Raw genomic sequence first — 26587 nt, 5'->3', positions numbered from 1 at the left:
GGAGAGATTGTTTAGAGCGTGATGAGAGGCTGTAATCTGAACAATCTCCCATACGCCCTCCTCATGAGCAAAAGAAACCAGCGTCTTCATTCCTTTTGTCTATATTTTTATAGGTGTTGGGTGAGATAGATCCAACATTAAATTGGTCCTTCGAGCCGGATGTCAACACACCTGAGGATTCCAGTTGTGGAGCCGACTTCCAGTTAAGAGACCGTGCCCACGGCAAGTAAGACCCTTTACGGGACTGTTCTTCGTTCTTCGTTCACTCAGATCTTCAACAGATCACTGGAAATGTGCGAAGTTCCATCCTGCTTCAAACGCTCCACCATCATCCCAGTCCCCAAGAAACCTGCAATCTCGGGTCTGAATGACTACAGGCCTGTCGCTTTGACATCTGTGGTCATGAAGTCCTTTGAACGTCTTGTGCTGGACCACCTCAAGAGTGTCACAGGTCCCCTGCTGGACCCCCTGCAGTTTGCCTACCAAGCGAACAGATCTGCGGATGATGCAGTCAACATGGGACTGCACTTCATCCTAGAACACCTCGACAGTGCAGGGACCTACGCGAGGATCCTGTTCGTGGACTTCAGCTCAGCGTTCAACACCATCATCCCTGAACTCCTTTCATCCAAGCTTCTCCAGCTCAGCGTCTCACCTGCCATCTGCCAGTGGATTTACAGCTTTCTGACGGGCAGGACACAGCAGGTCAGGCTGGGGGAGGCCACCTCATCCACACGCAGCATCAGCACTGGGGCGCCCCAAGGTTGTGTCCTCTCTCCGCTGCTCTTCTCTCTCTACACGAACGACTGCACCTCAGCGAACCCGACTGTCAAACTCCTGAAGTTTGCAGATGACACCACTGTCATCGGCCTCATCAAGGACGGTGACGAGTCTGCATATCGACAGGAAGCGGAGCGGCTGGAGCTGTGGTGCGGCCGACACAACCTGGAGCTGAACACGCTCAAGACTGTAGAGATGATCGTGGACTTCAGGAGGCATCCTTCGCCACAGCTGCCCCTCACGCTGTCCAGCTGCCTTGTGTCAACCGTCGAGACCTTCAAGTTCCTGGGAATTACAATCTCCCAGGACCTGAAGTGGGCGACCAACATCAACTCCGTCCTCAAAAAGGCCCAGCAGAGGATGTACTTCCTGCGGCTTCTGAGAAAGCATGGCCTGCCACCGGAGCTGCTGAGACAGTTCTATCTGTAGTATCTGTAGTAGTATCTGCTCCATTTGCACACTGATTGAGGAGTATCTGTAACATTTGCACAACCATTGTCCCAGATTATCGCACTACTCGTCACTTTAAACCGCATACACTCCTTGAAGTCTCAGTGCCCTTTGCACAATGGTCATTGCACCGGACTATTGCGATATTAGCCATTCGAACTGAGGACTCTGCATCTTTTTGCACAATTGTTGTTTGTTGTTGTTTTTTGTTAATGTCTTTATGTCTCCAAAGTGTTCTGTAAATTGACTGTCTGTTGTACTAGAGCGGCTCCAACTACCGGAGACAAATTCCTTGTGTGTTTTGGACATACTTGGCAAATAAAGATGATTCTGATTCTCAACTGGGATCTGAAGGTTGACGACAATCCACAGTATTGAAGACGACTTTGGTGAGTTAAAATAAAAAAAAATAAAAAAATAAAACGTTATTAAAGAGTGAGTGAATTGCGCGACAAAGAAGTCTGCGGCAGAATAAACCTTGTGTAATACTAGTCACTGGCAAGTAAAAGAGGGATTGCGGAATCCGAGAAATTCCGCGAGGACGGCGGAGTCCTGTACGTACTTAAATTCCGTGTTTCCGTGTGTTTGTAAAAACGTTACTAGTATCGTGTGAATGTGTAAAAGTATGAATGTATAAGACAGGATTGTAAGTGACAACTGGGTTTGGAAGCAGATGCAAGAATCCTCCGCCTCCTGTGGGTAGAAGTTTGAGGATTACCAAAACCCAGACATTCATTGTCACCCTGTCATTTTGAATGAAGTCAGTATTTAGGTCACTCTAGGTGCAAATAAACTGACTTCCAAATTCACAAAATGGGAAAAAATAACAGTAAAACGGATCCAAAAGAATGCTTAACGTGTAAAGACTGGAAATATGTTCAACTCCAAAACCCTTCCAAAATCAAACATTTAAACACGTGGATAACCAAATACAGTTTCGCTGGACAGCTAAATTCACAAAAATTGGTTAACTTCGAGACGAAATAAAATGTCGACAAAAAATAATATATCAAAAATGGAAAAAGAGGGATATGACGACTTATTCTTCTGGCTAAACATGGCGTCTAAAAGAGAAAAAGGAAGTAAGAAAAAGAAGGACTTAGAAAATGAAAAGAAAAGGCAGGCAGGTAGGGATAAAGATATGTTGTTTCAAAGACAGGAAGATGACGAGACAGGTCCAGTAGTAAGAGTAAGCGGGAAAAAGATGGTTGAAAAAAAAAGTGTGAAAAGAATGAGGAAACAAAGGCATCAGCACCCTTGTACACGTTTTTGCCACCTCATGAACTTCCTCCAACTCATGAGTCAGAACCTCAACGAGTTTTATGATCAGGAGGGTCAAAAATGAATTAGTCTAAAACTATGGGAGGAACATTGTCTCCCATTCCCAAAATAACAAATATAACCACAGACGAGGGAGACATGGATTTATATCCAATGATTGAGGTGGCAAATCCAAACGTCCAAGAGGACCACAAAGAAACTATTTTGGTCTATAGGACCTGGACTAATGAGAATGTGAAAAAGGCCGTAGCCGGCATCACACCCTACAAAGTACACATTGTCCAGTTTGTTGAGGAAATGGAAAATCTTAGACAGTCCTATCATTTAAATGGAACAGAAACTCAACAAATTTGGATGACTGCAATGGGGCCTGATTGGCACCTTTGCCGAGGAGATTGGGACCCAAAACACCATGGTGTTGTAATGCCACATAATGACAGAGAATTACAACATCGAGTTAGGGCTTTAATAGAAAGAACCACAGCCAGGTTCCGCAAAAGGGTGAAACAAAAAGACGAAGAACCTTTTGAACTATATAGGGTTAGAATGACCGCTTGTTTTAAAGCGGCTTGAATGAGGATGCCAATCCTCAGGGCCCTTATCAACAAGTTAAAAAATGCTTTACATGCGAATTCGAAATAACACATTAAAAGATGGGTAGATAAACATTGGATAAACCTAGCAACTGGCCCTCTGGAGGAATATGTTAATCATGCCCTCCACGCAGAGAGAGTGTTAGGACTCAAAAAGAAGAAGATAGATGTCTTCCTCAACAAAGAAACAGAAATATACTAAACTAGACCCAAAACAGAATATAGACTATGCATTCGTCAATATCCATTAAAACCAGATGCACGTGAAGGAATCAAACCGGTAATTGAAGCACTAATTAAGGCAGGAGTTATAGTGGAGTGTCCAGAATCACCATGTAACACACCCATTTTCCCCGTAAAAAAGGCCCCACCTTCAGTGTGTTGGAGAATGGCACAAGACTTACAGGCAGTAAATTCTGCAGTAATACAGAGAGCAGCATGCGTACCAGATCCACCCACATTGTTAAATTCATTAAGACCAGACGCTACTGTGTTTACAGTGGTGGACATAAGTAATGCATTCTTTTCTGTACCAGTAGAAAAGAACAGTCAATTTTGGTTTGCATTTACATTTACAAAATATATATACATTAACTAGATTACCACAAGGTTACTATGAAAGTCCAACCATTTATTCACAAGTAATGACAACACGCATGTCTAAATTCACTCCCCGAGGAGGGAGCCAAATTTTACTATATGTATATGATGTTCTCTTGGCATCTCCAGATGGAGAGACATGCAAAGATTAATTGGCCTTACTGCATCATCTAGCAGAAGAGGGACATAAAGTTAACAAAAATACATTGCAATTGTGTAAAAGGCAAGCTAGAAGATAGATCCAACACCTAGAGACAGCCCCAAAACATCACTGCTCTAGAGGAGATCTGGATGGAGGAATGGGCCCAAATACCAGCAACAGTATGTGAAAATCTTGTGAAGACTTACAGAAAACATTTGACGTCATTGCCAACAAAGGGTATATAACAAAGTATTGCGATGAACTTTTGTTATTGACCAAATACTTATTTTCCACCATAATTTGCAAATGAATTCTTTAAAAAAAGAAATCAGCCAATTTGATTTTCTGGATTTGTTTTTTCTCATTTTGTCTCTCATAGGTGAGGTATACCATTGATGAAAATTACAGGCCTCTCGCATATTTTTAAGTAGGAGAACTTGCACAATTGGTGGCTGACTAAATACTTTTTTGCCCCACTGTATATTTTGGTGAGAAAAAAAGCTACGTTATGATAATAAAGTTGTATTTTTTCAAGAAAAGAAGTAACCTTTACAAGGACAAATGTATTTTGTTTGGATAAAAAGTCAATCTTAGGAGAATGAACAATTTTCAAGATAAAGTTGTAATATTATAAAAATAAAGTAAAAAAACAAGGGCACAAAGTCTCATTTTAAAGTCAATTTTAAAAACTAGAACTTTATTCCTGTAATAATACAGCTTTTATTCTGGAAAAGATGCCTTTATTTTCTAAAAAATAGGACTATATTCTTGAAAAATATGACTTCTGCTCTTGAGATAAATAGGACTTTATTACTGTAAAAGTATGGCTTTTGCGCAAAAAAAAAAAAAGGATGTCAAATTTATGTGATGATATGTCAGAATCATATCAGAGCTTTTTATTGGCCCAAAGCTAAGGTAGGGGGAAAAAAATTGGTTTAGTATGTTTGTTTTATTGGTGCACCTGTCCCCATATGTAGGTATGGACTTTCCTAATTAAGTACATACTAATTTATTGTAAATTATTTTCCGGACCACCAAGCTACAGCTAAGGGACCACAGTTTGAGAACCAATGATTGAAGTAGAAGCCACACTTACAGATGGAGAAGCACTACAGCAATGAGCGTCCATTCAGGAGGTTTGTGGATGATGTTGGTGTTGGTAAACCTGTGGTATTATGAAACAAAACCCCAAAAAATAGGCAAGGTCAGTCCCAATATGACACATCACTGTCTTAGCAGGTGAAAAGCCTGAATGTCATTGTTGTATGAATGTAAAACGCACACATTCAGAATGAGTGGCATAAACATGGCTTTGCTGTACTATGTGCCATGATGTATGTCTTTTTGGCAGCAGCGCATATCCTTTAGTTTCTGTTCAGGCGGGTCAGCGGGGCCTCTCAGCAGAAAACAAAAGAATTCCTGGAAGCCGGAGTTCTCTTAAATCACCGACACAGTGATTTAAAAGCAAACCTGTTGAAAACGTCTTAAACAACCAACGGGGTAAAAAAAAAAAAAAAAAAAAAAAAAAAAAAAACCAGATTTGTTTGTGATTTTCATTCCTTAATTTCCCACAAACATCATTAATAATATCAACTCATTTTCTATCACACTTATCCTAACTGCCCTATCCTCGCTGACTTTGGGCAAGACGTGTGGTACATCCTGGACTGGTCGCCATCTAATCACAGGGCACATATAAACAAACAACCATTCACATTCACACCTATGGAAAATTTAGTCTCTTCAATGAACCAAACATTCATGTTTTTGGAATGTGGGTGGAAGCCATAGTACCCAGAGAAAACCCACGCAAGTAGGGGGGACTAACGAACTCCACAAAGGAAGGCTGGAACCGATATTCGAATTCCGAACCCACAGAACCCTGAGACAGACGTGCTAACCACTCATCCATCTTGCTGCCCTCTATCACTACAATAGAAGAATTTTTTCTTTTCTTACTTCTAAAATGTTTTGAAATTAGGGTTTGCCACAGTTCTTCCCTTCTTCTTTCTTTGGATTAGCCATCATTTCCTTGTTTTTGAGCAATAGGGTCGCTTTGAGTCAGCCGGATGATCATGCTGTATTGGCAAATTTGAACGCAACATATATTTCTTCTTTTACATTTGCTTAATGACACAATTTGATGTGCTACGTTAAGAATTTATTTATTTTAGCACATCTGCCTCACAGTTCTGAGGACCCAGGTTAAAATCCCACCTTGCCTGGGTGGGTTTTCTCCGGGTACTCCGGTTTCCTCCCACATCCCAAAAATATGCATGGTAGGTTAATTGAAGACTCTAAATTGCCTGTAGGTGTGAATGTCAGTGTGAATGGTTGTTTGTTTCTATGGGCCATGCGATTGGCTGGCGACCAGTTCAGGGTGTACCCCGCCTCTTACCCAGAGTCAGCTGGGATATGCTCCAGCACGCTCGCAATCCTAGTCAGGATAAGCGGTTCAGAAAATGGATGTATGGACAGCAGAATGTTTTGACTTCGACTGATGACTGAACAACAACCGTCATTAATGTCTTTATGGTTATGTTTTGTTTAATGATAATGCTTTTCTGAAATGCTTGACAGTTTAATTTGAATCCTATTAAAATAAAACTAAATGTGTTTCGCCTGGCCTTTCATGTTTTCTTTAAAGAATTGCACCCATCTTACAAATTCTCCACGGGTAATCAAACATATGTTTGGTAACATATGGTAACACATACATATTTTCTCATTTACTAAATAAAAGTAGGGCTGTGAATTTCAAAATAAGAGCAAGTAAATAAAAAGAAAGTATTACGTGTTCAAATAATGCTTAACTTCAGAATAATTATTTGAAAAAACTAAAATACAGATAATACTTTGTTTTGATCATATGGATGGAAGCAAAATCATGCATTGTAAAAATGCATTATACATAGAGGTAGAAGGGTTTTCCAGAATTTTGAGGTCAACCTTGGGGGTGCGTATTATACACAATAAATTACGTTGTTTTTTAAATCTCAATTACCCAAGAGCATATTTGTATTGCTTGCATTTTGGAGATCATTCCGTAATGTGAGTATTGAGTAGGCATCAGTTGCTGCTGTGAAACATGAACATGTCCCAGTGGAAGCGTGTCGCGGGTGTGTGTTGCAGTCACCTGAATGTCCTGACCAGGTTGTTGAGGTCACTGGTGATGTCACTCAGGGTGAGACTCAGCGGGCCCACAATGTTTCTAAGACTGGACAAGAAGGACAGAAATGACGACAAACCAGTAAATCTATAACTAACCAAAACAATTTTGAGTCTCTTGATAATTAGGCTTCCAGTAGTTACAGTGTATACAGAGCACAGCATTTATTCATATTTCTGATGGTTATTCCTTGGCACAGATTATCATAACCTGAGATATGGTCAGAGAGCAAAAGAAAATGGGTGTTCACTTATGGAAAAATTGTGATATAGGACACACAAAAGACAAATATTTGCATTGGAATGCGTGAATAAAATCAGGAAGATTGTGGACACACACCAGCTGGCCAGCTTCTCCACCGTGATTCGCTTCTGGATGACATGCTGAGCTTTGGAGTCAACCAGCGGCAGAGATGGAGAGTCACTTGTGCTTTGGTCCTGGATGGTTATCTGGTGGGACAAACACATGACACTTATTTGATCATAGTGTTTTGAAATGTTTTGCTGATGCAAGTATGGGAACTTGGCAGGCTGATTAAAGCGCATCACGATAAATTGACATGTCAATATGTAACCGATGAATTCACTTTTTTGCTCAGCTGAGAGAAACCGCGAGAAACGGCTTTCTCTTTTACGCCTTACCAAGGTTTTACTTTGTACAATACAACACAACACGTCACGACACGCTATTAGCAGGGTTCCTACACATTTGAGATTTCAAAATTCCATACTTTTTCCAGACCCTAACTTCCAGACTTCTTTATAAAGTCTTCAAATCATTTGAGAGATGTGTGTAAATTGATATCATGTGTCATTCTCATTCTTCATATGCCACTATGTCACCGATTAATGAACAGACAAGCACTAGACTACGGTTGTCACAGGTATGACGATAAAATCAGTTTTGATTATAAATATTACACATATATTGTGTATAGCGGCATGGTGAACGACTGGTTAGAGCGTCTGCCTCCCAGTTCTGAGGACGGGGGTTCAATCCCCGGCCCCGCCTGTGTGGAGTTCGCATGTTCTCCCCGTGCCGTTTTCTCCAGGCACTCCGGTTTCCTCCCACATCCCAAAAAACATGCATGGTAGGTTAATTGAAGACTCTAAATTGCCCGTAGGTGTGAATGTGAGTGTGAATGGTCATTTGTTTACATGTGCCCTGTGATTGGCTGGCAACCAGTTCAGGGTGTACCCCGCCTCCTGCCCATTCATAGCTGGGATAGGCTCCAGCACTCCCACGACCCTTGTGAGGATAAGCGGCTCAGAAAATGGATGGATGGATATTGTGTATAATTCTATGTGCCGGTTGATGTAAGCTCTCAGGCTGTAAACGCTGTATTCTCTGTCTGTCTTCATTGACTGGATGGCGGCATAAAATTGTCGCAGGGTACCATTCAAAACATCAACGGTGATCAATTCATATTTGTCAGTTTTTGTGCCAGGAAGTGTTTCTGCATTTTAATCACACTTTTTGTAGTTTTATTCTTGTTGATTGAGTTCTTCTTGTGTGAGAGTTTAATTAAATCTTACAGAGTTAACTCTTTGTGCCATTTCTGTCTCTTCATTTCCCCCTCAATTCCTTAGCAGCATCCCAGTCATTAAAGGTATTGTAATCATCAAATCAAGTAAATGATTACACCACTCATTATTGGTTTGCTAATTTCTATCCTCAGACGTCATCACGTTTACTCATCAGAAAATCTGACTGTGTCAGGTTCCCATGTTTGTTCATATAATCTAATGGCTGCACATTCATTTGGATCAATGGAATGATTTTTTTAAGAGGAACTTCTTGAGAAATTCAAAGGACTCCATTATCAGCTAATAAATGGACATTGATGGAATTTTCTGAGCCAATCAGAAAAGATCTACAGATCAATTTTTTTTCTTTTTTTTTTTTAAGAGAGGTGTTGTAACAGTCTTGGAAACAGGAACATTTTTCCATATAATAGTTTCCATTTTCCATACTTTTCCAGACCTGGAAATGTATGAAATCAAATCCCATATTTTTCCATACTTGCGTAAGAACCCTAAACAGTTTAGCTCACAAATAGCTGGTCCAAGAATGTGCCTCATGTCATATTTAATTGAGAAAAACAAAGTATTAGACAAAGTGGAAACTGGTTTTGGAACCTTTAAAAAAATATGTGATCGTGTTAGTACAGATATTGAGTGTGAAGTGGCTTATGTGCAAATATATGCTGTCACTGAGTAAGATTATATGACTAGACTTTTGACTTGCTGAACCCAAGTAATTACTTGACTTCCTTGACTTTTAGTTTGAACTTGACTTGCTTGATTTTTGCCACAGTAAGCTGGGAGTTGCTTGAAACTGGAAGGTTAAGACTCAAGATAAAACCAAAAATGCCTGAAATACTATCAGTGGCCCTACTTCTCCCTAAACCACAAGTGCTAGCAATGTAATTATCTAGCGCTCCCTTGTGGCCACCAACTTTCACACTCATGTTTCCCCCTTTACGCACCTCATTTCCATTCATCTTCTCTGCGTCCTCAGGCACAATCCAGATGCCTTTGTAAAACTCTCTGACCTTGAGTACCATATGCTGGGTTTCCCTTTTGAGTGTCTCATAGTCCGGAGCTGCCACTACGGCTCTCCTCTGCTCCCCTCCTCCGTTCCCCTCAGTCACATCATCCTCAAGGTCATCTTCATCTAGTTCCTCCTCCTCCTGCTCTTCTTCTTTCATGTACGTAGAGGGAGAGCCAAGCGTACGGTCAGCACCGTGCAGGAATTTAATGCTCTCGTCTGTGAGCCAATCGTTCAGTGTCGCTCTTAAGGATTCGAGGAGAGCTTGTCCAATCAGGTTGTGTTTTGTTGCTGGGCCGTGGTTCTTGAGAAGACTACATAACCCCGTCGCCCCTCGCTTGCTCATCCCTACATGGGTGATATTGAGGCTGGGCAGGCTGTCTGCATTCAACTCGACCAGATCTTGGCCATTTTGTGAACTGCTTTCACTTTGGTGAGTTGATTCAATAAGACTAGAAGTGGTTGGGGGAGTTGTGAGGGCTTTGTGAGGGGGTGTTGCAGCATGGAGGCTGCATGACTTCAGTTGATCCGTCACCTCGTTCACTTTGGCTCCCTCACGCACTTCTTCATGGTTCGTTTCACTTGCAAAAGACTCATCTCGTGTCATTTTGCCTTCCTTTTCTACTTTCTGCTTTTGTTGACGCCGTCTGCTTTCTACCTTTCTCCTTTCTGCCTCCAGACGTCCAACTCGTTCACCTTCATTTTTACATTTTGGCCGGTCACCCCAGTGCACCCTGGGTCTCTGTTCCCGGGAAACCACGCTGGAAATGAAGTCCTGCTCCCGTTCGTCGTCGCTGCTGTCGCTGCGGCCGGCTGTGAAGGAATGCTCCTGCGGGTCCTCATGTTGAGTAGTCAGCGGTTGTTCAATGTCATCCTCTTGGAGGCATATCACTGTCAGACACACCTCCTCACCAGAACTTCCGCTGGACACAAGAGTTTATATTTTTCCATGGTTATTTACAGTATTTCACTAAAGTGAGTACAACCCTCACATTTTTGTAAATACAGTGGTGTTTAATGTACCGTAACATGCTTGTAACTTGAAAACTTGTATCGCAAATCATCTTTCCCTATCGAAAGGACTGGAAATGGAAAATATATATATATATTGTTGTAACGTAAACAGAAATATAGCTTTCTATAACATTGTACTTAAAAAAAAAAACACAGTAATGACTGAATTAAACAATTGAATGGCGATTGTGCTGCTACTTGCTGTCTGCCTTGGCCTCCTTGGGGTCAGTATAAAACAAAAAAGACGGATATACTGATCATTGAGATGTCTCACTTCCTCTCTCAGGTCATCAGTACGGCACTAATACTAGTCGTTCTATGCAGACAATAACGAATATGACTCTTGAGTACTGTTATGTTGTCGGTCTACATGTGTTGCCACTGTTTTTGTTCAATCCTTTGCTTAAGAGGGTTAAAGCACTGGAATATAGATATTTTGCGTTAGCAATAAGCGAGCGGACTGAAAGGCTAAGCTATGTGGTTGTTTTAAATACATAAAGGTAAAATTATTTTTGGTTTCGGTTCACTTTGACAGTAAACTTCAACTTCAGCTATAAACAGCTTGAAGCCTTGTTTTTGATGAATTGTTCATGATTTGCCAAACTGCTGTTTTTTTTGTTTTTTGTTAAATGAGTTTAATTGAGTTCACTGCCACCATATAGTGCCAGTATCTCGAGTTTGCGCTCGCATGTTAAAATCTTTTTCTTTTATTTATTATTATTTTTTTTTTTTAAATGGCCGCATGATTGCTTGTACTTCGAACAACTCATAAGTCGGGTCCCTCGTATCTTAAGGCACCACTGTATTTCTTTTCATGGGAAAACACTGAAGAAAGGACACTCAGTGTACAGTATAACTTTGTAGATTTACTACTTTGACACACCTGTTCCCCACTCACACCTGAGACCTTGTGACACTAATGATTCACATGACACCAGGGAGGGAAAATAGCTGATTTGTCCCAATTTGGACATTTTCACTTAGGGGTGTATTTTCCTTTGCTGTCAGCGGTTTAGATGTTAACGGCTGTGTGTTGAGTAATTTTTAGTGGACTTTGTCCCATGAAAAGAAAGTATATTAACAAAAATGTAAGGGGGAACTCACCTTAATGAGATACTGTAAAGGAAAAAATATACTGTAATGGAATATTATCAGTGAGGCAAATACATACATGTCGCCTTTCTTCCTCAGCTTGATTTCTGGAGGTCTGCAAGAAAACTCAATGATTTTTACTTTATTATTGTGCACATTCATACATAGGGGGGGAATATGGCCACAATATAGATATAACATGCACACAATATACTAATTTGTGACCACAAAATATTACATTGTGGCCACGAAATTGGGTAAGAACTGGACAAAATACTAATTGGTAGGTTTAATATCATTCTAAATCTCATAACTTGGACATAATAAAATGGACAGATCCTTTTCTAGAAACTATAATACATAGAGAAGTATTTTAACAAATATTCTATAATATTAATAGAAAGAGAAACTAGGAGTGCTAGTCTGTTGTGTCCACCTTTGTGATGAAATGTTGACATTCAATCGATAAACCCATGTCTTTATTCTTGTGATATTACGGTTATTTTTAGAGTGCGTTTCAAAATGCCAAGTCACACTTGTGTTTCAAATTGGAAGTTTTGCACACGTACCTCTCATCTTTCCGAAGCCAGAGTGGGGTCTTTGATATCTGCAGCTCAAATTCTTTGGATGCTTTATAGCAAAAGTTACTGCAAAAAGACTACACACAGAGAAAGCCAAATAATAATTAAAAAAAAACTGTTTGTTAGGGTGCAACACATATTTCCTGAACTATTCTGTTTAGTCAAATGCAGCAGCACTCACCTTGCGTTCTGTTATGTCATACACCTTATTGGTCTTAGTCGAGATTTTGTACTGTTGCTTTGGGATCTGTAAGGTAAAAAAAAAAAAAAAAAAAAACATATCACAAAGGAGCATCTATACAGTACATCTGTGGTGCACATTTATAAAGGTATGATGAATGAATGCAGATACCTTTCCCAATTTATTTGTACACAAAGGATAACCACACAATTTGGTGATGAATCTTTCCTCCACAACATCTTTGTAATTAGCAGCGGTGATTAACTTGGCCTGTATGGTGAAAAAAATAACGTGAAGAAATATAAATGAGTTAGAAATCCTCCAGTAAAGTCTAAACACCTTGGGACTGTTGAATAGTGACTCTTGACTTTAAATTGGAGGTAAGGGCCAAGAAAAGTGGCCTAAACTCACACAGTCGAGCAGGAAGTCATCAGACACGCTGTCCTCTATGAGACGCTGCACCACCTGTAGGGCTCTTTTCTCCAGTTCCAGTCTCTCTCTCAGCATCTCCCGGATCACATCTCTCCTGACAAACACGCACATGAGTATTAGAGTACAGTAACAGAGCTAAACGGGGGGGGGGGGGAGAACACAGCAGATGGATGTGTTAGCACAGTGATTCCCAACCACTGAATTATCCAATTTCCCTTAATCGGTCCAAGAATTATCTTGTATTCTATATATGCCAGCGACGTATACGTATGACAAGCACGCATTGTGGAGAATTCCTTGTCTTTTGCTAGCCCAAAAACTACGAGCTTGCGTTTGAAAAGTCTCTCGGATCTGAAAAAAAAATCATACATGTAAGGTGCTTTTTTTTGTTTTTTTTAGCTGTTCTCATTAGCTATGTTAGCTTTTTCTTATTAGTATTTTTAGCAACAACAACAACAACAAACACTGCAATTTGTTTGTTTATTGGGCAAAATGATCAAAACAGGTATTGTATACAATTGACAGTAAAATAACCACATACATTTTTTTTGTTTTATGATGTAAACTACGTGCCCTGGCTGGGAAAAAAGGGAAACACTAGTTAGTAATACAATAAAAAGCCTTTATAAACACCTCCTTGCTTCTTCTTCCGCACTCAGCTGCTTGGCGTGTTCTCCACCTGCCACGACAAACAAACAATACAGTCAAGTACAGTGAAAGAAAAGCAAATAATTATCCAAAATAAACTCTCAAATGACCTTTTTTAGCCGCTTTCGGGACAATTCTCCTTTCCTCGGTCTCCATGTTGTTTCTGTTTGGTACGATTTCAACTTTGATCCGTGACGACACGAATCGACGGCGAGACAGAGGAGCCGAACTTCAACCAGGGATTCTTCACAAACTGGCGTGGGCTTTATTTGTACCGGTAAAGTCAAGATTGTTTCATTTTACTCGTCCCATACTAACTACACAATTACTAATATATGTCCGTAATTGAAAGTGGTTTTAGCAAGCTTTGAAGTTTTCAAAGAGCTATTCTAGACGTTTGTACCGGCTAAAATCATAGCTACTAGCATTTACTCGTCTATTTACAGTGACTGGTGTAGTGTTAATTTCTTTCATTTAAATAATTATGATGAGCTCAATCACATTTTCACTAAAGTGTTCAGTCGTTGTTTGTTTTAGGATTGTCCTGTGAAGACAAACGGAATGGCTCTGGATCAATTCAGTGATGTGGTGCAGAGATGTGTGAGTCCAAACTGGGGGAATATTTTACTAAAATCCCACATTTTCATTATATGCCAATAAGAATGTGTGTTCCATAATCCTGCCTGGTGTTAACCAACCTTATTTGAGACAAGCAGCTCATAGTTGACATTAGAAAAGCTCATGGCACACCATCAAACAGAAATGTCACAAAAGAGGAAACTCTTTTGTCTTGGGCCGCCTTGTAGTTATGATTTCCCTCAGAGGGCCGTTAGAACAGTGAAACCATATAAATGTTTAATCATCACCAAAACATATTATTACCACTACACAACAAATTGAGGGATAACTAGTTTTGTAGTCAGAAGACAAGGATAATAGTTTGTTCAAATATTGTTTGTTACTGTAGAAGGAGGGTTTGGTAACAGACAAATGCAATATCTCAACATTATTGTTTATTATTATGACAATTTGGAATTTGGGTACAGATTTTTGCAAAAATCACGGATGTTGACGAGCATGATTTGCTTTAGCGGGCCGCATAAAATGATGTGATGGGCCCCATCTGGCCCCCAGGCCTTGAGTTTGACACCTATGCTCTTGACGTTAATTGTCATCTCGTGATAGAGCATATTTGTTCTGCTTGTCACTATATGTTGTTGGCATAGATAGAAGAATAGAATAAGCTATATTATTTATAGTAATGATAATATTCAGACAAATTAAGTGAAATTGGATCCTTTCCTTAGTTGACGGGACTAAAAAATACAAAACTTTGTGTGAATTTTGAAAGACAATTAGCTCTCTTATTTTTTTATTGTGCATCTAAAAACAATGACCATTTCATTTGTTGAATTTCCCATTTTACGACACTAATTAACAGATTCTTTTTAAATTCATGCTTCAACAACACTATTTATTGGTTTTGACCTCTTTGAGCAAGATGTTTTTTTCATTCCACTGATCAGTTTCTAAATAGACAGCACGGTGACTATTCATTAGCGCACCTGCTTCGCAGACAAGGTTCGGAGTTTGAATCAAAATTCTAAATATTGAATCAAAGGTGAAATCGAGGACAGAGAAGCAATTGTATGGCATTAGGGAAGATGATAGCAATCACTAAACATCCAATAGCTTCCAGACACTTTTTGTGTGTCCTACCTTACAGTATAGTGGCTGGAGGCCAGACACTTTTTGTGTGTCCTACCTTACAGTATAGTGGCTGGAGGTGTTAAATAACTTCAGGAGCAAGGCATCGATCAGGAGTCATGTGTGCCTTTATTAGTACAAATGCATGTCTTTGTGGTTCATTTTAGTGGACGTGAGATGTTTTCCACCCTGTTTTTGTCTCTCTCTCTCATCTAGCAAGCCCTCCCAGCTGACAGCTACACCCCTGAAGATCACAAACTCTTTATGACTGCTGGTCGGTCATGCATCAAGGAGGGAAATAGTGCTCAAGTACTCAGTATTGTGTTGGATGATACAAATCAGGTATATAACATATGTTCCAGACTCACACAGAATAGGTGAAAATCTGCAACATAGCAAGACCATAAAAAACAACATTTTAACAACAACATTTTAATAGTTTTACCCCTCCCACACACTTTTAACAAACTTTTTAAAGTATCCCGTACACTCTCACTGTCAAGAAGTGGGAGAGTAGCATATAACATCACTTTGAGGAAACGAATAACAGACTCTCGCGTGTCTAAATAAGAGACAAAGCGTCCTTGCTTCAAGCTGTTTATTTGTTACTCCTAGTTGAAGTTTACTGTAAAACTGACATAAACAAATGAGAATGAAACGTATATTTAAATACCAAAATGTTCAACCAAGCCATATAATTGAATTGAATGGCAGTCCGCTCGCGTAATGCTAACATATAATGTGAAACGCTATAGGCGGGGTAACAAAAATTAGCATAAATGTTACAGCAGATATAAAACTTCAAACAATTGCTACTTAAAGACACATGGAGCAGCAACACATACAAACAGAGCAGAACAATACTCACAGGGATATATTTTCTCACCTCTGTGGGACCAATTATCCATCCATCCATTTTCTTCCGCTTATCTGAGGTCAGGTCGCGGGGGCAGTAGCTTTAGCTGGGACGCCCAGACTTCCCTCTCCCCAACCACTTCATCCAGCTCTTCCGGGGCGATACTGAGGCGCTCAGAGGCCAGCTGGGAGACACAGTCTCTCCAGCGTGTCCTGGGTCGTCCCCGGGGTCTCCTCTCGGTGGGACGTGCCCGGAACATCTCACCTCACCAGGGTGGCGCCTAGAAGGCATCCGAATCAGATGCCCGAGCCACCTCATCTGGCTCCTCTCAATGCGGAGGAGCCGCTCCCGGATGACCGAGCTTCTCACCCTATCTCTAAGGGAGAGCCCGGACACCCTACGGAGGAAATTAGAGACCTGCTCTGCTTTTTCTTCTTGCACTTCTATTATGCTGCATGTTTTCCAGTAGACATCAGTGTGGCCTGTTACGGCTCAAATTGGTACGCTGCACAACTATAAAATTGGACTTGCCTGTATACTATAAAAACGATCACTTAAGAATCCACGATATAGTGGGGGCACACACGACAAACCAAGATATAGCAGGGGTTTACTGTACTGGCCAGCGACCAATTATTAATCTTAATGTTGCACATGTAAATGTCTGTTCCTGTGTAGGACATGGTGAGATGTATGGGGTGGAACCTGCTGGCTCCTCTGGTTCAGGTTCTATTGCAGAAGGAAGACAAGAACCTTCCTCACTGTCTGGCCATTTTCAATCATCTAATAGAGGTTATTGGATATTTTATCATGCCTATTTGTTTTTGCGAAGGTGTTGTTGATTTTAGTGGTTGTTATTTTCTAGACATGCAGGCCTAAAGAGTTGCTGATTGGCCTATTGGAGCAGTTAGAGCAGGAGGAACCAGTTATCATAGCAGAGACCCTCCATCTGCTATTGAAGCCTTTGCAGAAAGGTTAGGAATGTCATTCAGCTGTGCGTACTTAACATTAGAAAAATCTCATGGCACCCCCCCACCCCAAAAAAAGTCTCAAAAAGTACTGTACACAGTGATCTTCCGCACAATCGGAGTTCACTTAAGTTTTTATTTGAGGAACCTCTCCTGTGTTATTTGCAGAAAAACTAAGCTATTCCCATTTTTTTTGGTGCTATTTCTGAAATACCCTAAGATGCCACAAGATGGTGCCAAAGTTCCTGTCTAAATTAGAACATAGTAAAGCTGTTCCAAGGAAGTACATTAAAGTGATACAGTTCGCCTGAGAGACAAGCGTTGCATGTCGGGGAGGAACTGAGTTTAGCCTGGGTTGTTAGTGGCGAGTCTTCATTGAATGTACACACTAATTTAGGGTGCATCTTTTTCTGAGTAAGCCATTTGATTTTAAGGGTAATGTACAATGAGTTTAGGACTGTCACTATCTAATCTTTTTACAATCGATTATTCCATTGAATAATCACCGCCCCAAAAAAAAAAAAAAATTTCTTTAGAATTACTCACGGATTTTATTCTCATTTATGAGGAATGAACGATCATTTAACTGCATACGTTGGTACTGACTGTATGGTTATATGAGGATGTGAGTACAGGAGAAGCTTGTTCATATTGCTTTTGTTTCCTTAAAAAGTATTTCTTACACACTTTCAAAAGGTTAATCATGCCACTTTATGCTCCCACTTGATCTCTGCTTAGCCATCTTTGTTCACAGGGGGCGAGCTTTGCTTCATTTTTGTTCTTTTTTTTCTTTTTTTGGTGGGAACCTACCGCCAAAACGCTTTATCCGCACTTATTCAAGTTTTTTTTCCCAATGCAATTATAATTGGCGTCAATTATAGCGTCCGGCCCGGTTCCTAGACCCACTGTATTCTGTTGTATGAATGGCAACAGCTGGATACACAGGTTAATTGTACCTTCTACCATCAAGTGGAAGAGCATTTATTTCTTCTGCCTATTGCTATAGTTTTCTGGTATAAATAGATGACCAACGATACACTAAATAATTATTTTTGCACCAATTAAGTGACATTGGATAATTTCCCAGGGCACAGTATTGCTCTGTGGTTGTAAACCGGTCTGTTTGACTACGGTGTGTCTTGATGCCGCTAGTGTTGCTGCGTCTGGGCAGCCGTAAGGCGTCGTCTTTGGGCATGGCCTTGTCCTCTGCCCTGGAGCAGGTGGCCAAACTGCCCATCCCTCAGACCAAGGAGCAAGAGGAAAATGACATCTTCCTGCTTAGTCGTTGCTGCGCTGACTTGACTGACTTTGTCAAGCCCTTCATCCAAGAGGCTAAACAGGAGCTCTGCATCAGCGACTGCAAGCTGAGCGCAACCTCTGAAGAGTCAGCCAAACTTGACTGGGTGTTGCTGGGTCAAGAGGAACTGAGGACAGAACTTCTGAAATTGTAAGTGACAAATTATTCATAGTGTTAAGCCCTTATCCTGATTCCATGATGTTTCTCCCTTACAGCTGTATGAGTTCATTGAATCATCCTCTTCTGGAGGTGCAACTTGATGGTCCAGACACTCTGGCTTCTCCTTGTCCTCTGAGGGATTTTGCCACAGAGATTTTGGTTTGACAACCTCCAACATCATTTGAATTGCCATCCACCCATTTTCTATAGCACTTGTCCTCATTAAGGTCACGGATCATCTGGAATATATCCCAGATGATCTTTGGGCGAGAGGCGGGGTACATCTTAGACTGCTCTCCAGCCAATCGCAGGACATGTATGGACAAACAACCATTCACACTCACACAAAAAGACAATTAAAGTCTTAAGTGGCGCTAACATACATGTTTTTGGAATATGGAGGAAGTTGGTGTACCCGCAGAAAACCCACACAAGCTACTCCCTTCAATATACTATTCTTTATATTCTAGAAAAATGCATTCAAGTGTAAATATTGTCTCCATTATTTGCAGCACAAAAAGGCAGCTGGGATAGGCTCTAGCCTGACAGGGATCTCCATGAGGATAAGTGCTATAAAAAAATGGATGGATGAACTTTCCAGCTGAGTGTGCTTGCGTGTGTGTCTTGCAGAACAATCTCAACGCTATCGGGGAGTCCACGCCGGGCCTCGTGTATCAGGCTCTGTCCAAGAGGAAAAAGGCGACAGGCTTTTTAGAGGAGGAAGTGCGCTATCCCAAAGAGTCCTTAGCCAGCCTGGCTCACCTGGTGTTCGTTCATCACCTGGCCGCTGACACCTTCCCCTGTGTCTTTAAGTAAGAGAACTGTAAAATAGCCAGGGTTTTTACTCTCAATACAGGAAGCCGTGAACGTCTCGTTTAATGGGTTAGAAGAGTTCCTTGGAGCTACGATTGTTGCAACATCTGGTTGATTTGACGGCTTTAACCAACTATTAGGATTTCTTTTATTTAAAGTCCCTGTTAAGTCAAAATAGCTTCTTAATTTGACACACAATTTGAGTGTTGTTATTGTGCAACATTTCAATGATTATAAAAAATCGGCAAGTACGGTATATAAAATGAGGCTTCAAAATTGTGAAAAATCAAGCCATTGATAGGCTGAAATATGTGCCACCTGGAATTGAATTTGAATTTAGAAACTGAATTTTAAAAACATAATTCCATCCATCCATTTTCTGAGCCGCTTCTCCTCACTAGGGTCGCGGTCGTGCTGGAGCCTATCCCAGCTATCATCGGGCAGGAGGCGGGGTGCACTCTGAACTGGTTGCCAGCCAATCGCAGGGCACATACAAACAAACAACCATTAGCACTCACATTCACACCTACGGGCAATTTAGAGTTGTCAATTAACCTACTATGCATGTTTTTGGGATGTGGGAGGAAACCGGATTGCCCGGAGAAAACCCACGCGGGCACAGGGAGAACATGCAAACTCCACACAGGCGGGGCCGGGGATTGAACCCCGGTCTTCAGAACTGTGAGGCAGACGCTCTAACCAGTCAGCCAAAAACATCATTTATAAATAAATAGATTAAAAAAAAAAAAAAAAGCTCCCCTCCTTGTTCTTCCGTCTGCGCAGTCATGACTGACGAAATGCTCTTAAGCGACCACGCCAGCGCGAAGCCCCAGATGACACACTGGCTGTCAAGTAGGACTTTTTGTAAAAAAAATAAAATAAATCCTCCCTCCTTGCACTTCAGTCTTTCTTCGCGTGACGTGCGCACACTCACAGCCGACAATGAAGCCCTCTAAAGTGGCCATGCCAGTGAACTATCCGAAAGGAAGATGCATTTTTGGGGTGGAGGCAGCTACATGTCTCAACTGTGCTAGATAATTGCTGATCCAAATGATAGTGCTCAAGTTCTTATAAATTGGGGGAGGGGCGACTTACACTGCGGGAAAATTTAAATGATGAAAAAAAGTTTTAAGGCAATATCTCCACAGTTGAGTAACATATAATTCTCGGTCTTTGCACGTTTTCACGAAATACCTTCAAATGTATAATGTTGCTGAAATGCATATTGGTAAGTCACAGTCTTCTGGGACATTGTTTTTGTGACGATTGTGGGTTTTTCATTCTTTGACAAAAGGGCTCCACAGTTTTGTCTGGACAAAGAAAAAAAACTGAAAAAAAAGAAACTGTTATGTTCTGGACTGCTTTGCTGACTCATGGTGTCTTGAACCTGTGAGGAAAAAGAGAAGGCAGTTTTCCTGCAATGTATTTATAATGAGTATGTTTAAAGCTGCTAGATTGTGGTGCGATTAAGATTAGTATACCTGTACAGTATATAAATGATGTGTGATAAGCTGTGCACATGCTTACACGGTGCTCTGTCTTGCAGTCCGGTGTTCTGTCTTCGGTGTAATATGGATCACGTCAACATCCTGCTGTCCAGGTAAATGCATTCCACTCCCTCTTAAATACTATTGGGCCATCTTGGATTCTGATTTCTGTTCAAAACACATCTTTCCACATCTCGTGTTACAAAAGTATTTTTATTAGTACTTAAGACATGCAAACTCCACACAGGCGAGACCAGATTTGAACCCGGCTCCTCAGAACTGTGAGGTAGATGTGCTAACCAGTCGTCCACCGTGCCGTGCCGCCCATCAGCAACATATTGGGGGGAAAAAAGAACTATGAAGTAGTTCGTTTTTGGACCGGGGAACTGAACTCTGAACTAGTTTGCGTAGAAAAGGAACTTTCCCAATACTGATCCTGTATTATTTTACATTGCAATATATATCACAGGTTTACAAAAAATGGCTACGTAATTTTTTTCCATTATCGTGCCTATATGTATGTCAAATTCCTTGACATGGTGAATTTGTTATAATGATCAAAATTATAAACACGGAACTCATGAAAATATTTCACTCTTTGTGAAGTGACGCAATATAATAAATGAAAATAACTTCGCCCTGATATTCTGATTTATTGAGATCACCTGTACCACGGGCTGCATATTCCCCACTCCTGATTGACAGCACTAACAGAAATTATCATGTTGCTCTTGTCCTCATTATCTCTTAACATCATTTTGTTATTTTCAGAAGTGAAGAATTCAGGATTCAGAAAGGACTGGTAAATATTTTTTGTGAAACACACAGTGGTGTTTACATGCATAATATATATACAACGCCAATTCCAATGAAGTTGTGACATTGTGTTAAACAAATAAAAATAGAATACAATGATTTGCAAATCATGTTCGACCTATATTTAATTGAATACACTACAAAGACAAGAGATTTAATGTTCAAACTGATAAACTTTATTGTTTTTAGCAAATAATCATTATTTTGCAATTTTATGGCTGCAACACGTTCCAAAAAGCTGGGACAGGTGGCAAAAAAGAATGCTCATCAAACACCTTTGTAGTGTTCCTCCTTGCAGATCCTCTCCAGTTCTGTCAGGTTGGATGGTGAACAGCCATTTTCAGGTCTCTCCAGAGATACTCGATTGGGTTTAAGTCAGGGCTCTGGCTGGGCTGTTCAAGAACAGTCACGGAGTTGTTCTGAAGCCACTCCTTTGTTATTTTAGCTGCGTGCTTAGGGTCTTTGTCTTGTTGGAAGGTGAACCTTTGGCTGAGTTGAGGTTCTGAGCACTCTGGAGAAGGTTTTCTTCCAGAGTGCTTTCGTCCTGTACTTGGCCGCATCATCTTTCCTTCGATTACAACCAGTCGTCCTGTCCCTGCAGCTGAAAAACACCCCCACAGCATGATGCTGCCACCACCATGCTTCACTGTTGGGACTGTATTGGACAGGTGATGAGCAGTGCCTGGTTTTCTCCACACATACCGCTTAGAATTAAGGCTAAAAAGTTCTATCTTTGTCTCATCTGACCAGAGAATCTTATTTCTCACCATATTGGAATCCTTCAGGTATTTATTTTTTTATAGCAAACTCCATGTAGGCTTTCATGTGTCTTGCACTGAACAGAGGTTTCCGTCGGGCCCCTCTGGCATAAAGCACCTGTGGAGCTCAGCCACAGTGATCTTTGGGTTCTTCTTTATCTCTCTCACCAAGGCTCTTCTCCCCCGATTGCTCAGTTTGGCCGGACCGCCAACTCTAGAAAGGGTTCTGGTTGTCCCAAACATCTTCCATTTCAGGATTATGGAGGCCACTGTGCTCTTAGGAAAAACATTTTTAACATTGGCCAGATCTGTGCCTTGCCACAATTCGGTCTCTGAGCTCTTCAGGCAGTTCCCTTGACCTCATGATTCTCATTTGCTCTGACATGCACTGTGATCTGTAAGGTCTTATATAGACAGGGGTGTGGCTTTCCTAATCAAGTTCAATCATTATAATCAAACACAGCTGGACTGCAATGAAGGTGTAGAACCATCTCAACAATGATCAGAAGAAATGGACAGCACCCGAGTTAAATATGAATGTCACAGCACAGGGTCTGAATACTTATGGCTGTGTAATATTTCAGTTTTTCTTTTTTAATAAATCTGCAAAGATTTCACCAATTCCTTTTTTGCCCCCATCAATATGGGGTGCTGTATGTACATTAATGAGGGGAAAAATGAACTTAAATGATTTTAGCAAATGGCTGCAATATAACAGTGAAAATTTTAAGGGGGTCTGAATACTTTCTGTACCCACTGTGTGTCTGTGTCTATATATGTGTGTATGTATATATATATATATCTGTATAGATAGATATATACACAAATTTCGTGTGCATGCATGCATGTTCATGACAATAAAAGGTGATTCTTCTTCTTAAATGCACGTGTTGAATATACACAAATAAAATGACTGTTGTTTCCTGTATGCTGTGCCACAGGAGCTTTATGAAAATTGTCTTTTTCGTGTGGAGGATAACAGTCTGCCTTCAGAGCTATTGGAAATCAAAACATTCCTTACTGTACCTCAGGTAAACCTTCATTAAAGCCTTTTTTTTTTTTCCTTTTTATTGAAACGATATGTAGCTGTGATTGTCCTTTGCTGGAGACACTACATGCCAGTAATTGTTTATCTATTTGTTTGTAGAACTTAACCAAGGTCATGACCATATGTCCAAGACATGATTTGGTAAGTGGATCATTTCCTCTCACTCAGCCACTTTATTTGGTACACCTGCAGTTGTAATGAGGTCCAATACAAGAGTTTTATGAAATATTGAGAAATATAGCAAATCTGAAATTTTTGTGATGTCGCAAATTGAATCTCATACCTAGGTTGCGGCTCATGCATTAACATGAATCAAATGCTCTTCAATCACAGAGATCCAAAGCTTTGAAGGTGTTCCAGCTGAGCATTGAGAAGTTCAACCTTGAGGCCAAGTACAATTTTTTCAAGTGAGTTCCACCTCACAGCCTTTAAAGTTACTACAGTGTATCTGGAAAGTATTCACAGGGCTTCACTTGAGAGACTTTTAGAATTTGGAGGGAAAAAAAATTGTCAGCATAACAAAATGTGAAAAAAAGTGAAGCGCCGTGACGACTACTTTGGTGTAACACCTTTTTAACCAGTGGCTTCATTACAGGTTTATGCTGAAGATGAGTAATCACTCCGGCGTAGAAGGCTACATCATCAAAAACATCAGAAGTCAGATCGACGTTGCCCTGCGAGTGAGGCGGCTCTTTACCGTAACTGTGGGTGTCATCAGATGTTCCTTCTCTCATCGCGTTTGTCTTGTATGCAGCCTGGCAACAGTAACATCTGGTTTGAGGGGGTTCACCTGCTCCCTCTGCTGCGATTCGTCTTCACCCTCCAAGATGGCCCGGAGACTGACCTCCTGCAGTATCTGGACAGGTGAGGTCCATGTATTAGTCGCCCATTATCCCATTAGTAAGAATTCAGCGCACTAGTAGAAATTACTATCTTACTGGTAATGTTTTTTTTTCCAATACTGGGTAACACTACGCAGTAACACCACTAGGCCCAACTAGGAGGCATGTGTCAAACACTAGTAGCTTCCCAGACCTTACCAGTAGCATTAAAATGCCCACTAATAGTTTTGCCTCACTAGTAACATGTAGTTGTACTACTAGTGTGCCAAAGTTCCCCAACTAGTATGCACAAATGTCATACAGTTGTGTAAAAAATGATTACTAGTAGACAGTTGTTCAACAATGTGACCTAGCCATTCTACTAGTGTTCTGAATTGTCAGAGACACTGTTAAATGCTCTTGGGGTCGTAGGGTCCTGAGTAGGTGCCAAGTGTGCTTTTGCCTTAGACAGGCTGTTTTATTATTGCTATTTACTGTTTTTTTTTTTTAAATCAAGGCAAATACAAAACGGAGAATTATTTGGCCAAGTTGTATGTGTAGAAAGGATACGTTATATACCATTTTCTATTTTAAATTATTTATTTGAGTCTGTCGGGACACTTCTACATTATTCGTGCACTCATTGTAATAGTCTCGCCACTCTGCACTATTTGCATATCTGTTGTTGACCAATACTGGCCATTCATGTGCTTGAGAATTATCTGTACCATTTGCACAATTGTCACTGTTCCAGATTCTCGCACCACTAGTCACTTTGAACTGCTTAAAACTACTGTGTTTGTTTTTATGTCTCAAAAGTGTCATACTAGAGCGGCTACAACTACAGGAGACAAATTCCTCGTGTGTTTTTGACATACTTGGCAAATAATAATAATTCTGATTCTGATAGTCTGCTATGTTTAGCTAATGTCTGGTCTACATTTATACTATAGATCACGAACCTAGTGAGGATAAGTGGTACAGAAAATGGATGGATGACAATTCTAGTTAATGTATTCTTCTATTTTATGTTCATTCATAGGTGTCTTTGCGACTTATTGGGCTGAATTGTAATTGCATAGTAACATTTTTTGTCCGTGTTGTTTTCCCACCAGGGTCATGGAGTCTCTGAACCTGCTGCGTTACCTCGTGATAAGAGACAAAGTGACGGAGAACAGGGTGAGATTCATTCTGACTTACAACATTGTGTGACTCTTATCTCCACATTAGCACCTTACTCAGGCTTTTTACACCAAATACCACCTAAAAAATAATTGGCTCTCCAAGTACCACCATCAGGTCACACATTAAAAGACAGTAGCGTACTAGGCCGCTCATCATCAAAAACAAGACAGAGGTTTTATTCCTAAAATTATATGTAATAATAATGTAAGCCACTGTAACATTACGTAGTTTAAACATCAAGACAGTCCTCAATATAGGGAAATAAAAACTATTTAAACAATGATTCAGTTAAACTGTTTGTACATAAAGGTTAAATAAAAATTGCACCTAAATATATATTTTTAACTAAAGTTCTTAAAGGTTAAATGCAAATATGTTGTACTAAAAAGCTAACTATAACTGAACTTTTTTGCACTTCGGCAGTGATTCTTTCGCGTACCACTTGAGCGAGCCAGCATAGCACTTGTGGCACTAGTACCACATTTTGCCAATCTCTGGTTTAAAATATCTAAAAAGTAACTCAAAGTTCCACACCAATAATAGGAAATGTGCATTAGTGCACACAATAATTTTAGATGCCAATAGTGGCTCCATTTGCCTCAAATGATGTATCAATCTTTCAGACTGGAATCTGGACAGAGCTACAGAAAATAGAAGGTGTGTTCATGAAGCCCCTGCGTATTGGACTTAACATGTCTAGAGCCCACTATGAGAGGGAGCTCAGCACCACCCTGGAGAAGAACAAGAGAAATGTCAAAGGTCAGGACAACACCTGTAGTTATTACAGTTATTATTAAAGACAATGCATGATGATCATTATACCTTCTTCTCCACAGAGACATCTGTGATTTCCGTATCTGTCGGCGACGAGAAGCTGCCAAACATGACGTCGGAGTCTCAGATTCAGGTGAGTGGTTCAAGTGTTATATTTTGGTTGAATTGAATATACTTGGAAGAGTATTGTGACGATGTTATTATAATCAATGTTCCCCAACAGGCCCTCCATTCAGCACTGCACACCTTTGACATGATGGAGAGCGTACTGGTACGAATAGAGGAGCTCACGGAGGTGAAGGGCTCCATCTAGACTTCAGCATCACTTTAACTTGTTTCAATTCGCTTCATGTTAGCATATGTCTAAAATATGGCTACATTGTCA

General features: G+C 40.5%; 2 protein-coding genes across 3 annotated transcripts in view; one reads left to right on the top strand and one right to left on the bottom strand.

Annotated features, from left to right (window-relative positions):
• rpap2 (RNA polymerase II associated protein 2) overlaps positions 1-13754 on the bottom strand; it is an 18297-nt gene extending 4543 nt beyond the window's left edge. For both annotated transcript variants that reach the window (XM_061796737.1, XM_061796736.1), the window contains exons 1-11: positions 13624-13754; positions 13499-13544; positions 12845-12959; positions 12605-12703; positions 12434-12499; positions 12241-12329; positions 11751-11786; positions 9504-10488; positions 7355-7464; positions 6983-7063; positions 4943-5011 (exon numbers count right to left, since the gene is read on the bottom strand). In XM_061796737.1, coding sequence (XP_061652721.1) covers positions 4943-5011; positions 6983-7063; positions 7355-7464; positions 9504-10488; positions 11751-11786; positions 12241-12329; positions 12434-12499; positions 12605-12703; positions 12845-12959; positions 13499-13544; positions 13624-13669 — 1742 coding nt within the window. In that variant the 5' untranslated portion in view covers positions 13670-13754. The remainder of the gene's footprint in view (positions 1-4942; positions 5012-6982; positions 7064-7354; positions 7465-9503; positions 10489-11750; positions 11787-12240; positions 12330-12433; positions 12500-12604; positions 12704-12844; positions 12960-13498; positions 13545-13623) is intronic.
• Positions 13630-26587, top strand: glmna (glomulin, FKBP associated protein a). Its single transcript, XM_061796734.1, has 19 exons — positions 13630-13790; positions 14051-14113; positions 15437-15562; positions 16755-16868; positions 16942-17050; positions 18197-18491; positions 18557-18659; positions 19131-19312; positions 20860-20913; positions 21572-21602; positions 23316-23405; positions 23522-23563; positions 23756-23829; positions 24018-24102; positions 24177-24286; positions 25359-25422; positions 26052-26187; positions 26265-26335; positions 26426-26587. Exons 1-19 carry the CDS (start codon positions 13668-13670, stop codon positions 26513-26515), a joined length of 1962 nt encoding a protein of 653 aa, XP_061652718.1. The 5' UTR covers positions 13630-13667; the 3' UTR covers positions 26516-26587.

The sequence above is a fragment of the Phyllopteryx taeniolatus genome, chromosome 14, assembly GCF_024500385.1.
Source record: "Phyllopteryx taeniolatus isolate TA_2022b chromosome 14, UOR_Ptae_1.2, whole genome shotgun sequence".
In the NCBI taxonomy this organism is placed as follows: domain Eukaryota; kingdom Metazoa; phylum Chordata; class Actinopteri; order Syngnathiformes; family Syngnathidae; genus Phyllopteryx; species Phyllopteryx taeniolatus.
The sequence above is the reverse complement of the archived record's forward strand: the minus strand, read 5'-3'. Positions and strand labels throughout refer to the sequence as shown.

Excerpts from the sequence above, each read along its gene's own strand:
- glmna (XM_061796734.1), top strand. The coding sequence starts at position 13,668 with ATGTTGTTTCTGTTTGGTACGATTTCAACTTTGATCCGTGACGACACG. Across the intron at positions 13,791-14,050 it reads CGTGGGCTTTATTTGTACCG|GATTGTCCTGTGAAGACAAA; the intron begins GTAAAGTCAAGA and ends TGTTTGTTTTAG. Across the intron at positions 19,313-20,859 it reads ACCTTCCCCTGTGTCTTTAA|TCCGGTGTTCTGTCTTCGGT; the intron begins GTAAGAGAACTG and ends TCTGTCTTGCAG.